General features: G+C 38.8%; 1 protein-coding gene across 1 annotated transcript in view; it reads left to right on the top strand.

Moving 5' to 3' along the window:
* Positions 1–14,793, top strand: part of ITGA1 (integrin subunit alpha 1) — a 76,928-nt gene that overhangs the window by 42,081 nt on the left and 20,054 nt on the right. The window contains exons 8-12 of the mRNA XM_013302872.3: positions 4,832–4,982; positions 6,562–6,727; positions 10,778–10,851; positions 13,230–13,374; positions 14,550–14,692. Coding sequence (XP_013158326.2) covers positions 4,832–4,982; positions 6,562–6,727; positions 10,778–10,851; positions 13,230–13,374; positions 14,550–14,692 — 679 coding nt within the window. The remainder of the gene's footprint in view (positions 1–4,831; positions 4,983–6,561; positions 6,728–10,777; positions 10,852–13,229; positions 13,375–14,549; positions 14,693–14,793) is intronic.

Genomic DNA, 14,793 nt, shown 5'->3' with positions numbered 1-14,793 from the left:
GCTAAGCATTGCATACTAGGCAATCCCCGATTGGTGGTTAACTACCATCAATTAACAGCAAGGTGTTACCTTTCCTTGGTGCCATCCTTGGCACCATCCGTTCCTCATTCCCTTATCTTCTCTCAGCGTGACTCACCCTGTTGATTGTTATCTATTCACATTCCTTGTCCTCCCAGGGTTTGTGGCCTACAGGCTCGAGCACATTCCTTTCAGCTACCATGGTCCTGATTTGCAGGACCCCTCCTGCATCTCCCCCTTCTTGTTTTTGAGCAATCCAACATGCGTTCTTGTTGTAAGCATTGAAACAAACACGGAACACATAATACTAGAACCAACAATACTGTCAATACCATCAATGCTCCTTTGATTATATTTTGTAACCAGCCCCCTAACCCAAGTCTTGAAAGCCAGTCTGTTAACCTGTTCTCATTCTTTGTGGTCTGTACATTTTTTCTTAACTCAGAGCTGCTTATGAATACAGTTAGAGTGATCAGTCAAATTCATAAAACACTTCCATTAGCGCTGTTCACTATAGGCTACTCTACTGTTCATGCTGTTTCCTTGTCTTCTAGAGGTGAGATCACATTCCTCCTTTGTTTCTGTCTCATCCTAGTTTTTCTTCTCATACTCCCTCAAAGTTATTTAACTCTTTGCTGCAGGATAGCAGCTGCACATCGTCAAAGCAAGGCCAAAGCTGCACATTATCAATGTCAAAATAACCCACTATCTCTATTCTGTACAATTTTACAATTTCCCCTTTTTGTTTTTGAACAGCTGGTACCAGGTATGTCATGTTCTGCAGGGCCCTTGCAAACATGATGGCAACCAAGGCAAACAAACAATACCGCCAATTGAGTGAATGGATGTCAAAAAGGCTGATATTTTTCTTAGATTTTGATAACATGTTGCTGCAATGGGATGCCTAAAATCCATTCAGCACATACCATCAAAATCCTCACAGCCATGTCCTTGAGCCAACAACAGAAAGCAGTGGCAAATTTGACTCACATTCTTAACTGCCTAACAAACAAGGTGATTTAACTCTTATATATTTACTTGCTGTTACTCCGGATAATAGCAAGAGAAGAACCGCTGCAATACGTTCCCATCATAGCCTCCTACTACATTAGCATCTACAGAAAGACAATTATCGACATTCAAAGTGTAAACAATATCATCTTCTTTTGGATTAACATTATACATAGGTGGAAGGGCACACCAAACAAGAACTGGTTCAGTCAAAAAGTTCAATACATAGGGTGCTTTCTCTGAACATACCTCTGGGGTCATTCCCTTCATTCCCTCTTTTTTTATGCAACCAGAGACACTTTACCATAACAGAGAAGCCCCTATTTACGTCTCTGAGCCCGGACACAAACCGCAGCTGTATGCTCCACCAGGCTCAGGGCAGAAATTATTTGTGTAGTTACATAGCTATATATCACCACAAGCATGCAGACACCTATTAAACACTAGATAACCATGTTTATCTTTCCTATTCTCCTTCACAATACCTAGCTGTTCTCTCATCTCTTGTTAGGTCAAATATTCTCCAGCTTCCTCTCCTATATCTCTTTTCAGACATTCTCTGTCCTCTTTTTTGCTTGTTAATTGCGATGAGGCAAAGGGTGTGTGTAGCTGGGTGACCATGGCCTGATTTATGTTACAATCAACTAAACACTGAATACAGGAAAAAAAAGTTATGGGAGACAAAAGGCAAACATCAATAAGGTGGTTAAAGATAATTATAATCCTGTAGTACTTTGGAGTCATGGCCCAAAGTTTCCCAGCTGTGAGAAGAGACCAAAGACATCCCACCCGTGACTCTGCTGCAGGTCTTTGTTTTAAGGCTTGTAAGTTTTGTATACTTTTGTAAATTAATTCAGAGTGGTCACTCAGATTCACATAACACATCCTATCAAAGTTTTCACATGCATGTCCCTGTGCTAACAATAAAAATCAATAGCAACTCGGTTCTGTAGCAACATATGACGGACAGAATCAACATCTGTTAATAAGCCAGAAAAAAAAGAACAGTATTTGTAGTATTACTTTGTTTAGCAAGCTAGCAGCCTAATTTACTAAGCAAGTTAAAAGCATGTACTATTCTTACAGAAGAGATTAGAGAAGCAAAAATCTGTTATGCTGCATTCCAGAACTCAGCCTGAGAATTACAGTCTGCTGTGAGTTCTGCATTACAATCATTTGACACATGTTGGGGTTGCGATTGTGAAAGTTGCCCGTTTACAATTTTCATTGGCATTATCATAGCTAGTTGTTTTAAAAGCAACCCCTGAGCTTCCTCATGTTCGACTTGTTGCAAAATATTCTGAAGCCAATCAATAAAGTTAGTATTACACTTAGTGACTCTCTAGGATCCCGCAACACTGTGGCAAGACTCCTGCATCCTGACTGCCTTAACAGCCATCTCATTCATTTGCAAACGGTTGTCCCTGGGATACCTTGCCTGAGTCACAGAATCGGCACAATTATTTGCTCCAGCTAACTGCTCATAGTTAACAGCAATTCCCCGATTAAGGTTTTCAGTCAAGGCCACTACACATAGCTCACAAAAATCAGATAACCACATCATATACTGTGTCAGTTAGTACCATACAAAGCCATGACTTCCAATCATGCAGTGTGAGTGTATAAGGCTCTGCCATCACTTCAAGAAGGGACATAGCCAATGTATTATGAATCCTCCCTTCCCGCACTGCTTTGCTTAACCCTTTAACAGCCTCGTATTGCACAGGCTGCCACTCTTGAGGTTGATTTGTCTGACAAAATACTGAACATGCCATAGCAACTCCCAAAACCTGTCACTTAAGCGCTTCCCACTTGCATTCCTGCCACCAATCCCTCAGGCCCCCTTTCACCCTCCCCGAAAATACAACCAATGCCTCGGGGGGGGGGGGGGGGGGGGGGGGGGGGGGGGCGAGGGGAGGAAGGTCTAGCTCCTCTTCCAGATCTATAGGACCTGGATCAAAAGGTTTATCAGTGTCAATTAAATCATTTCCCGAGTTGTCCTGTTCCCGTGCTTGGTCCTGTGTTGTGAGGGTCGCTGCAATCAGTGACAGAAGCTTTGGGGGCAGAGGTGGTGTGGACAGAATCGGCATTGTTGACAGTGTGTTGAGAAGAGTCGCGCTGTTGGTGGAATTTACAGCCTCCTCTAGTTCAGTGCTTACACTGTTGGCGGAATTTACAGCTTCCTCTGGTTTAGCACCGTTAGTAGAATTAGTCCACACTTGGCAAAGAGTAGTCAGAATTTGCCACCAAGGTGCTAAATGCATTCCCGACACGGAGCTCCCCTCCGTGGCAGCATCATACATTTGGCTGCTGTCTGTACACACTTTCATTTCTTTCAAAGTCTCTAAAGTTTCTTGGCTGCTCACCTGTCTCGATGCAGGTTGTCCGCCTGGTCCAGCCAGCCAGCCGATCGTTGAGCCAAGCCGCCTCCTCCGGAACGCAGCCCTCTTCCACGAGCTGTCGTTTTATCGACCAGTTCCGTCCTTATTCCTCCAAGGCTTCGGAACACCACCATAGGGGTCACCATTTGAGGAGACTGAGGCACGGACTCCTGGATCTGACTAGAAGACCCTTTATGAGTCCATATACGTCTCTTTCTGGGGACGAAGCCTGATTCCCCATGACGGATTTCCCACAGCTCACCTCTCAGCTCCGGAGAGATTTCAGGCCGGCCGGCTCCCGTTCACTTTCAGTGGTTCATTCAAAGTTCTGTGGGATTCGCTGCAAGTCGCTCAGTTAGGCGATTCGAGAGCCCTTTATGTTAGATCCTTAAACGCATCACATCGGGGTCAACAATTTGCTGCAAATGAAGAGACGGGACGCAGCTTGATGCAAGCAAATGTCAATTTATTGTACAGAAGCACGAGTTTATATACACTTTCAGAAGCTGCGCGTTTTAAACAGATTGGTTCTTGAAGCTAAGCATTGCATACTAGGCAATCCGCGATTGGTGGTTAACTACCAGCAATTAACAGCAAGGTGTTACCTTTCCTTGGTGCCATCCATTCCTCATTCCCTTATCTTCTCTCAGCATCACTCACCCTGTTGATTGTCCTCCCAGGGTTTGTGGCCTACAGGCTCGAGCACATTCCTTTCAGCTAACCTTTCAGCTACCATGGTCCTGATTTCCAGGCCCCCTCCTGCATTGTTCTAAGAGGAGGAAGGCTGGCTTCCTTCCTTCTCCTCCAGAGCCCTTATTCAGCCTCGCCTTTTTGAGTTCCCTTCAGAGTCTGGGTGGGTGAGCAGCTGCCCAAAACTTCAGCGCCTGTTTGCGTATCTGTGGCTGTAGAATTCAGCTGGTCACCCCATCCTGCCTTCACTCACCTGCAGACGACTTCTGCCACACTGCCAACACCCAGTTGTACCGTAGATGGGCAAAGGTGTGCTGGTAGCTGAGGAAATGCTTTGACTTCTTGAAGTGCTGCCGTAGGGTGTTTTTTAGTATGTGGATTTCAGGATGGCATGGGTGTTGGCTGGGCCTTTATTAAGCTACCAAAAGCTGGTTTAAGGTGCCAGCAGTTTATGTGGAGAGGCAGAGAGTTTTTCACTATCTAGCACTGTCTTTTTTGCTGTTGCTCTCAAATGAGTGAATAATGAATGAATGCTTGTGAAACCCTTTGGCTGTGAGCTGATATTTAAGTTCCAATTGTTGTTGTTTGTATATGTTCATGGTTAATATTAATCTCCTTTTCCTGTTTCTTAGCTAATATAAAATCTTTTAGTGTACGGTTGACTATGCAAATATTATGCATGTGCTAAATGCTGACATTGCCTTTCTCCAACCATTTTATGCTTCCTTTAGGAAAGAGGCTTTTACTGAGGCTCGCGGCGCACGAAGAGGAGTACAAAAAGTAATGGTTATTGTGACTGATGGGGAATCACATGACAACTACAGATTAAAAGAAGTGATTGATAATTGTGAAGATGAAAACATTCAGAGATTTGCTATTGCTGTAAGTGAAATTTAATGGGAAAATTCAGAATCTTAAAAGGATGTTTCAGCTTCCAAATGTAATTTCTGTTTAAAAAGTTAATTTCACAGAATCTTTATGGAAATATAATAATTTCAGAAAGGAAAAAAAGAAATAAGGTGAAAAATACATTTTAAAAGTTGCTTTCTGATTTTACAGCACATAAGAAAAAGCAATCTGTCTGTCTTCATGGTGATGACAGGTGTGTGTGCATGTGAATAAAAAGAAGAGTTTGAGGGGCAGTATAAAATCAAATCCTTTTTATTAAGAGCAATATTGAACAGCGTGGATTAGTTCAAATCTCCTGAGCAATTTCTATGGACACATTACCTGCTTCTAAAAAAAAAGCAAACGTAAGCCATCAACAAAACCCAGGTTTATTATAGCTATTGTGTGTGCTGGCATTCTGAAGTTATCATTTTCACGTTGAACAAACCTAGTAGCCAAATGAGAGGGTAAGCGTAATGGAGGTTAACCCATATTGAGAAATATGGAAACATTAATGATAGATTTGATGTGAACTCTCCACTGTATTTGTGCATTCTATACTCAAATAATTTGTTTTCTGTTGTTAATTTTGAAAGTATGTTGGATTGTTGCTTTTCTGTTCCTACCTTTCTTTGTTTTGGTACAATGAGGTGGCATGCAACCATACAACTTCAAGAAAGATGTTATTATCTTTAACTTAAAGTGAGACATAAAACAAAAATTGAATCCAGCAGCACACAAGTTTTCAGTGGTTTCCTTCAAAAAGCTAAAGATCTAGAGGAAAAATTGTCCTTGAAGCTCGAATGAGTTTTTGCAATAAAATCCCTGTCTAGAACAAAATTTCAGTCGCTGCAGTGTCCAGGAATGCTAGAATATGGGAGTTACTTTTTTATTTCAAAGCAAGTTAAGTGCATAGGGCACTTTTTTCTATGAAAAATACTTGTCGGTCTGGGAATTGCATAAGAGAGACATTTTGTTCTGATGCATACTGAATTTTTACAGCAGTGATGTTAAAACCGCAAACCAAATCTATACTGTGATGGAGTTGTTAACACTGAATGCAAGTGTTATTGTTATATGTATTTATAGGGCAAATCAGCACACAGAAAGAAATTATTCTATGCCTAATTAACTTGTCATCTATGTGTTATGAGAACTAGTGATATCTATGCAGAAGCCAGTGCAATTGTGTATTCTGGTTTGGTTTTTGCTTTGTTGTTTTTTCCTCAATTAAGGCTTACTTAAACAAATCATAGAATCATAAAATAAATCACTAGAATTTTGTGAAGAAGGGAAAAAAAGGACAGTTGAGGATAGCAGACATTACACTCTACAGTTGCTTTGTATGCTATTGTTGGTATTTTCAGAAAAATAACTGAGCCCTCATACATTTCCATTCACATTGGAAAAGGATGGTTTCAAATCAATTAGAGGGAGGTTTTAACGGAACAAATTAAGTTTGCATATGATTTCCCAATATTCTTTGACAACCTGCCTCAAAGGTGTCTTTTTAAACAGGTTATAAAATACATCCTTGACCTTTTTTTTTTTTTTTTTTTTAAATTCTGTTTAGATTCTTGGCAGCTACAGCAGAGGAAATTTAAGTACTGAGAAATTTGTAGAGGAAATCAAATCAATTGCCAGTAAGCCTACTGAAAAGCATTTCTTCAATGTCTCAGATGAATTAGCTCTTGTAACTATTGTTGAAGCACTCGGAGAGAGAATATTTGCCCTGGAAGGTATGACATTATTTAAAATTCTACTTCATGCCTGCAGTACAACTGGAAGAAATAGAAAACCATCTGCTTTTCTCTCTCTTTGCAATGTATTGTGCTGCATAAAACATATTATGCAGGTATTTTTTTCATGCTGATCAGAAAAATATTTTACAATAGGCATCAAAAACATAGATAGTGATGTGAAATATAGTCAAATGAGTTAAAGTCTATGGAGACAATAGCCTAAAAGGGTAAGTGACCATTACTGGTTTAGCTGGCTTTATAAACATAAATTGCCTTCCCTTAGGTAAAAAACCTTTGCCAGACCATATCCTGATTACCCCATGATCGTGTGCTCTTCTGCCTGTACCTTTAGGTTCTCTTTTGGTTAGTTATTAATTACAATGTATTACTTTGCTATACAAGTTGACGGGAACTCGGTGTGAAGAGTTGGCAAGACATATTACATTTGGAAACGTTCACAATACTCAGATATTAGCACAGAAAAGTCATTCTTTCTCATAATGTCTGCTTACATTCTCCATCCAGATTAGGCAATGCTGTCCAAATCTGTGTTTGTTTCAAGCACACTTCTGGTAACAGAAGACTGAGTTTATTAGTTATCAATTATACTGGCCAACTCTGAAGGGATTTGTGTCATACAAAGAAAACATCCATCTATTTGAACTTACTCTTTTCAACATCTCAGCTTTCCCAGTAGCTGGAATAGTGTAGTTTACAGCTGGGGAAAAAAAAATCTTGACTTGAATGTCAAGAAATAGTACAAACATGAGGGAGTATTTTAAAGTTTTTTACATCGGAGCTATGTTTGTCAGACATATTTAGGTTTTGCGTTTTTTTAGTGTATCATTTAGCTTGGCCAAAGATTACTGTTTTCAGCTGATGGTTACTAAATATTTTTACAGTTCATGTGTTCTTACCTTTTTACTCTCTGGATAATGTTTTTTTCTCACTTTTTAAATAAATTAATTTAAGGATAATTTAATCTCTCTGAAGCCCAGTGTTTAGCCTACTTAAGCTCACTGAGTACTTCAAAGTTCATTGAATATGGGGCTTTTTTGTTAAGTCCCTGTTTACTAGGAAAAACTCACTTTCAGAGGAAAAACATTTGTTCAAACAGAAATCTGAAACTTAGTTTTCGATTTGTGCTTTGTACTTCTAGAAAACAGAGAAAAAACATTGTCATTCATTAGTAGAATAAAGTGTTAGTTATAGCTATTAAATGTAATGGATATAGAAAAAAATAAATCAACTGCGAGTCATGGCAACAGACAAAGGATGTAAGACCCTAACATGACTGAGTTTCTGGATATCTGTGTACTCAAATTCAAGGCTTCATGACATAGCTCAACCCTTTGAACAGCCAGATGCCACTGGAAGAGACAGTCTCACTTTGTCACACTCCACTTTGTCCCTTTTAGCAATCAGTACCCATTAGGTAGTGCCTATCTGTGACAGGAAATGCCAGCCTTCATACAGTGGAGTAAATTGTGCTGGCTTTAACTCCCTGCTGGTGGGGTTTGCTTAAGGTGACTAATCCTTGTCATCGTGTCCTTCAGTATTTTGGTACTTTAAGCATATTAATCATCAAAAAGTTCTGCAGTACTCCTTGAATTCAGCTTTAATTTTCTGCAATAGGTGCAGTAACAAATATGTACTTCTTAGATATTATTACTTTTTTTTAAACATAAACCTATTGTAAATGTTAAGATATTTGTGCCTTGATATAATCGCTTTATTTTCAATTTTTATTCTATATAGCCTTGCTTGTATCACAAAATCTATATATTTTAAACAAAAAACGTGAAAAAATATTTTCCTCCACACTGTAAGAAATAAGCTAGGCAATTTCACCATTCCCAAAATGTTTCTTGATTTCCAGATTTTCAGTAGGAACTCAGAGGTGTGCTAACATTTCTGTGTAAGACACCTGTGATACGAGTCAAGAAATGCTGCCACCTCCACCTGTTAAGGTCCCAGAAATCACATAATCTGGCTGCAAGGGAATCAGAAAAGAAACTGAGAATGTGATTTTAGCTTTTTGTCCAAACGTACTAAGGCTGAGTTGTTCCAATGGAGCTAGAAGATGCTAACTGAATCAGTTTCTGTTGATTCTTCAGGAATGGTTTCCTGTCCCCTTCAAAAGCATTTCAGGGGCTATTCTAGACCATGTCCATGGATGCATTTTTGTGACAGAGGAGAAAAGTTGATTAATCTGTCCCATCCAGCTTTCTGGTGACAATCCACCTTATTAGATGTAAGCAATGTGGAAAAGATTAGTTAAGTTCATACACTGGAGCCAAATTCTGTGCACAACATGGAGGTCATGGGAACCTTGAGTATTGAAATTCAAGAACAGAATTCTTGAAATCTGTATCAGAATCTGTTTACATTCTCAATCTAAAAAGCCTCTTGCTAGTACAGTAGTACATTCAAACTTTTTTCTTGGATTTCTTGGGGTTTTTTTGTCTTTGGCCTTTAAAAAATGCAAATAAAAATTGAGAACTGAAAAATCAAATCCAACAAAAAACCATACTTGATAGCCAGTGGATTTTTACACATAATCTTCTTCATATGCCTCTGTGTTTCATGGCATGGACTTCTGGCTTTAACAGCAATTTTATGTTTTATCCAACCCACAGGCGGGCACAAATGTTTTTTCACAAAATATCCTTTGTAGGAAGCTTGGCAGTTTGAAACTGAATGGAAAGTTAGACTGAGGCCCATTATCTAAGCAGCATTCAGAGCTGCACACACCAACAGTACTGGCATTGTCCTCTGCCTCATACTGAGGGTCTTGTCTTTCTCAGCTTGTTAGGGAGCATCCTTTACTGCATGAGAACACTGCTTATCAGCAAATGTGCAACTTAAGAGTTTTATGCTTCAAAAGGACTTTTTCAGACTTAGCAGCTACATCTTGTGAAACATGGTGGCATATGTTTCTGTGTCAAACATTCTGTGTTTGAGATCATGTCTGCTTCCTATGACTGACTATAAATCCAAAAAATTAGCAAAGACATCATGTCCCAGGGAGCAACCTCTGTGGTTTAGCTGCTGAGTATCAAAAGTTCAGTATTATTTAATAGTCCAGATGGCTGAAGTTCGTGCAGCCATGGCTTGCTATGCCTTAGTTTCATCGCACAGCTGGAGGTTCGCCTCAGCACTCAAATGGTAGCAGTTGTGCACTCTTACTGGACAAGATCAGAGCAGATTTCATAGCTCCCCTCTGCTGCCCGTTACTGTATCTTGCTCTGAAGAAGGAACTAATATGCAGAAAATAGTTACCTTACTTGACCACTTAAGGTGGCACAATAGTCCTTGAGTATTGCTTTTAAATAGAGGAAAAGGCAGAACTTTTCCCTGATAATATTTTAAGTGTATCTGGAAGCAGAGTAGCACATCAGAGTTGAATAATTAGCATATGACTACCTGACAAGATAATGAAACTAGCACTGATACCTTTTTTATTCAAAATCACTTTAAAGAACCAGGAAGATTTGTCATGTAACTTTCTGGGCAGGATTATAGTTCCCAAGCCCTTCCCTGAGCCTTATGAATCTCGGACAGCTGAGATTTTCCTATGTTGTTTTTGCAAAGGTTCATACAAACATCAAGTGTTTTTCATTTGAAGTTCCTCCAGCTGCCTATGAATTTTTAGTTGCTTGAATACAAGGCTGGGGTTACATGGCTGGTGTTTTATTGTTCAGTTAGCTCAAGAGGGAAATGGCTTAACTATATTAATCAAACATTCCAAACATATTTACAGTCAGCCTGAGGTCAAGTCTGGTCAGTTTTAGCCCAGAAATATTTGTTGGACAAGTTCTGAGACATGATCTTAAAATGCAAACTCTCATACTCAATGGTGACGTTTAACACAGATCTTAATTTCTGTATTTATCATAAAAAACTATAGCAAACTATATTCACTGAATATTCTAGTTAATTATGCTATCCTTTGTTATCATATGAGTGTTTTCATTACACTATTCAGATACTTTTTCAGATTGGAACTAAGTTATTTTTGAAACTTAATTTTTTTCTGTTTAATAGCAACAACAGACCAGCAGGCTGCCTCATTTGAAATGGAAATGTCTCAAGCTGGTTTCAGTGCTCATTATTCTGAGGTAAAAAACTGTTTTAAGATAGCTCTTTTACAAAACTGATTTTTGTTGGTGATGGCACGAATTTGGAATGGGTGTTTCAGAATTCTTTGTACAGTCCTGTCTGCTGTTGGAAGTTTTGGAGTTCCCTGTAATGCAGTTACTTTTTTGTAAAATCTATTTGAAGAATTATTACAAACAATGAAAGCTTAAGAGAGTAAGTACCTTCTTCACACGAACTCTACATTTAATGCTCCCATAGCACTTTCTATCAGAAGAATAGTCTGTAATATGTTAGGAAAGACAGACAAAGACTTTTTACCAAGCAGCCTGTAGTGACAGGGCAAGGCGCAATGGTCTTAAACTCAAAAAGGGTAGATTTAGGTTGAATCTAAGGAAGAAATGTTTTACTATGAAGGTGGTGAGGCACTGAAACAGGTTGTCCAGAGAAGTGGTGCATCCCCCCTTGCGTTCAAGGCCACGTTGGACAGGGCTTTGAGCAATGGGGTCTAGTGGAAGGTGTCCCTATCCATGGCAGGGGGTTGGACCCACATGATCTTTAAAGGTCTCTTCCAACCCAAACCATTCTGTGAGTTATGAAGTATAAAACTGTTGTCTCTAAATATTAATGTATACATTGATACTGCATTGTATTGTTGAAATCAAAACAAAAGGTACATAAAAATATTTCTGTCATGGATATGATCTGCATTATTAGTAACACAGCACGTTCTTATTTCTGTTACCACGTTGAATACTTCAGTCCTCAGGGAGTAAATATTTATTAAACTAGGATGCAAAAATCCCTGGGAATTTTTATTAGCAGAAAATCACTTCCTACATATTTTATTTATTCTCAAAAAATATTTATTGTGATGATCGGCTTAGTGTACACAAATGAAACAAATTTAAGATGAGATCAAAAGAACAGGGAAGAGTTACACTTCAAAGATATGAAAAAGTAGTGACAGTGGAAAAGAGCACAATAGGAGAGTAACTGAACGGAACAAACACCAAGCAATCCAAGACAAACTTACATATATAAGAAAACCTTCAACATGGCTTTGTATAGAGCTCAGCATATCACTGGTAAAAAAGAGAATAGCAGACTTTCAGTATGATTTAACATAAATACATTACTGCAGAGGTACTCAGTTTATTTTTACACTCTGCACTGCATTACACGTGATGCTTCAGACTGTGTATCATACCTTAGAAAAAAATATTATCCTGATAGAGAGCAGGAGGATTATTTATAAGATTATTTATTTGGTAGACCATATTCTTGAAGTTCATGAACAACTGACCTGCTATGATCAGAACCTCACCTCACTTCAGAAGTGGGTTTTCAGTCCATAGTGCATTGACAGACTCAGGGTCTCTGGTGTCTGTCTGTCCTGGTTTCAGCTGAGATAGAGTTAAATTTGCTTCTTAGTAGCTGGTGCAGTGCTGTGTTTTGGATTTAATATGAGAATAAAATTGATAACACACTGATTTTTTAGTTGTTGCTAAGTAGTGCTTATTCTGTAAGTCAAGGACTTTTCAGTTTCCCGTGCTCTGCCCGTGAGCAGGTGCACAAGAAGCCAGGAGGGAGCAGAGCCAGGACAGCTGACCCAAACTGGCCAAAGGGATATTCCGTACCACAGAACGTCATATTCAGCACATAAACTGTGGGGAGTTGGCCAGGAGGGGCCAACCACTACTTGGGGACCAGCTGGGAATCAGTGAGCGGGTGGTGAGCGATTGTATTGTGCATCACTTGTTTTTTGTCCCTTTGGGTTTTATTCCTCGAGTAAGGAGAACTCCTCCTCCTTTTCATTACAATTGTTATTGTTGTGGTTGTTATTATTATTACTATTATATTTTAATTAAACATTATATTGTTCTTATATCAACCCACAAGTTCTACCTTTTTCCTGATTCTTCTCCCAATCCCACTAGGGCTGGGGGGTAAGTGAGGAAGCAGCTGCATGGTACTTAGCTGCCAGGTGGAGTTAAACCACAACATTGTCTTGTCTAGAAGGCTACATACATGCCGTCAGGAAAGAAGGGTCAGCAAACCATTTGTCATTGACTAAAGGCTCTTGCACAATGTAGAAGACTCACAGATTCAGCAGAGAAAGATTCAAGCTTATGAAAGTTCAGAAGTTGTAGAAGCTTTAAATTTCATTCTGCGGCTTTTCGTGAATGGCCCTTTTTTTTTCTTTTTTTTTTTTTTTCCCCCCCAACAAAAAGTACAAGACATTCTGTGATTGTAGCGGCCATACTATAATAGAAGCAGGGCTAAATATATAAGTATACAATAAGCGTTACCCAAATGTGAGCATCATGATCAATGAATGTCTAAAGATAGCTCACCTAGAGAACCTAGAGAACAGGCTTTTTGTTTTTCTCTCCATAAGGATTGGATCATGCTTGGAGCAGTTGGAGCTTATGACTGGAATGGCACAGTGGTCATGGTGAAGGACAGTGGTATTTCAATACCAACTAATGACACTTTTCGTGACAGGCTTTCAGACAAAAATGAACCTCTTGCAGCCTACCTAGGTAAGAGAAATAGCCCATCTTAGAACATTTTTCAACAAGTGCTACAAGGCCTCTCTCAAATCTCATTCACAAAGAGTATCTTACAAAATATTATCTTATATTCTAGAGACTTGGGAAAATTTATAATGTATGGACATGTATACTGTATTATTTTCTTGTTCTTTAAACAAAAATATTATGACTTTTAGTCCAAGATATACTTAGAGACCTAAGTGTATCTAGACTTTCCCCAACAGAGATATCTAATCTGCTCAGAAAAGATTTCACAGATTCTCATGGTATTCTTATCAAGTTTTTTCTATGCCTTGATAGCTAAAAAAGTTTTATAAAATATTCGGTCTAAATCTTTGCTTAAAACCAAGCTGATTTCTGTCACTCAGTAGACAAGAACAAGAGTTTACCACTGTCTTTTTTATAATATTGTTTTGCATATTGGCAGGCTACTGTTTTCATCTCAGTCTTCTACCAAAAAGCATCAGTGGCCTTCCTCTATCCTCCTCTAGGTCTTGCTTTCTACACCTCACGGTTCTGTTTGTTCTGTTACCTTGTTTAAGCTATGTTTTCACTGATGAAGAGTCAACACTAGAATAATTTCTTTTTTTCCCCCTAAATACATTCTGTCTTCTTTACAGAGTGCCATTAGCTATTTTATATATATATATTTATAAAATTTGGTACAGTCATTTTAAATTTAGATCCTATTCTCCATAATACTTGCAACCCTGCCACATTTCTGATTCATCTGCAATTTTTTTTTAGTCTTCCCTCACCAAGGTTGTTAAATTCTTGTTAATATTAAATAGAGCTATGTTCAAAGTGCCACAGAATCACATTTGGAAGACTCCATCAGTTTGACAGTGAGCTAGTGACAACTGTTCTTTAAAAGTAGTTTTCAACCAGCTATGCACAAGTTATTTCATCAGTACCATCATATTCTTACACTGTGTGAGAATGGCAAAGTGAACATGACTCACGAGCCTGTGATCGGGTTTAATAATACAGTGGTGCTCGTGACTCGGAGACTGTAGCCCTTTCAATTAACTGCTATTATTCTATAGCTTAAGTGGGGCTAAACATCTAGTTGCAGAATAAGCCTTTTAAAGGCTCTGAATAACAGCAAGTATTTCTGATGCATTCTGTGTGTAGTGCTGCATCTTGACTTTTCTGCTTCCTAGGATATACTGTGAATTCAGCGTTGACACCTGAAGGTGTACTGTACATAGCAGGACAACCACGATACAATCACACTGGCCAGGTTATCATTTATAAAATGGAAGGAAAAGAGGTACAGGTACTTCAGAGGTTAAATGGAGAGCAAGTAAGTATACTTTCATTATTAATATATGAGAAGAATATGACATGAGAAGTAGAAGTAATGATTTCAAATGAGAACTCTGCATCAAAAAAACAAGTTAAACT

This window comes from Falco peregrinus, chromosome Z (assembly GCF_023634155.1).
Source record: "Falco peregrinus isolate bFalPer1 chromosome Z, bFalPer1.pri, whole genome shotgun sequence".
Lineage (NCBI taxonomy): Eukaryota > Metazoa > Chordata > Aves > Falconiformes > Falconidae > Falco > Falco peregrinus.
Note: the sequence above shows the minus strand (reverse complement) of the source record. Positions and strands in the feature narration are given on the sequence as shown.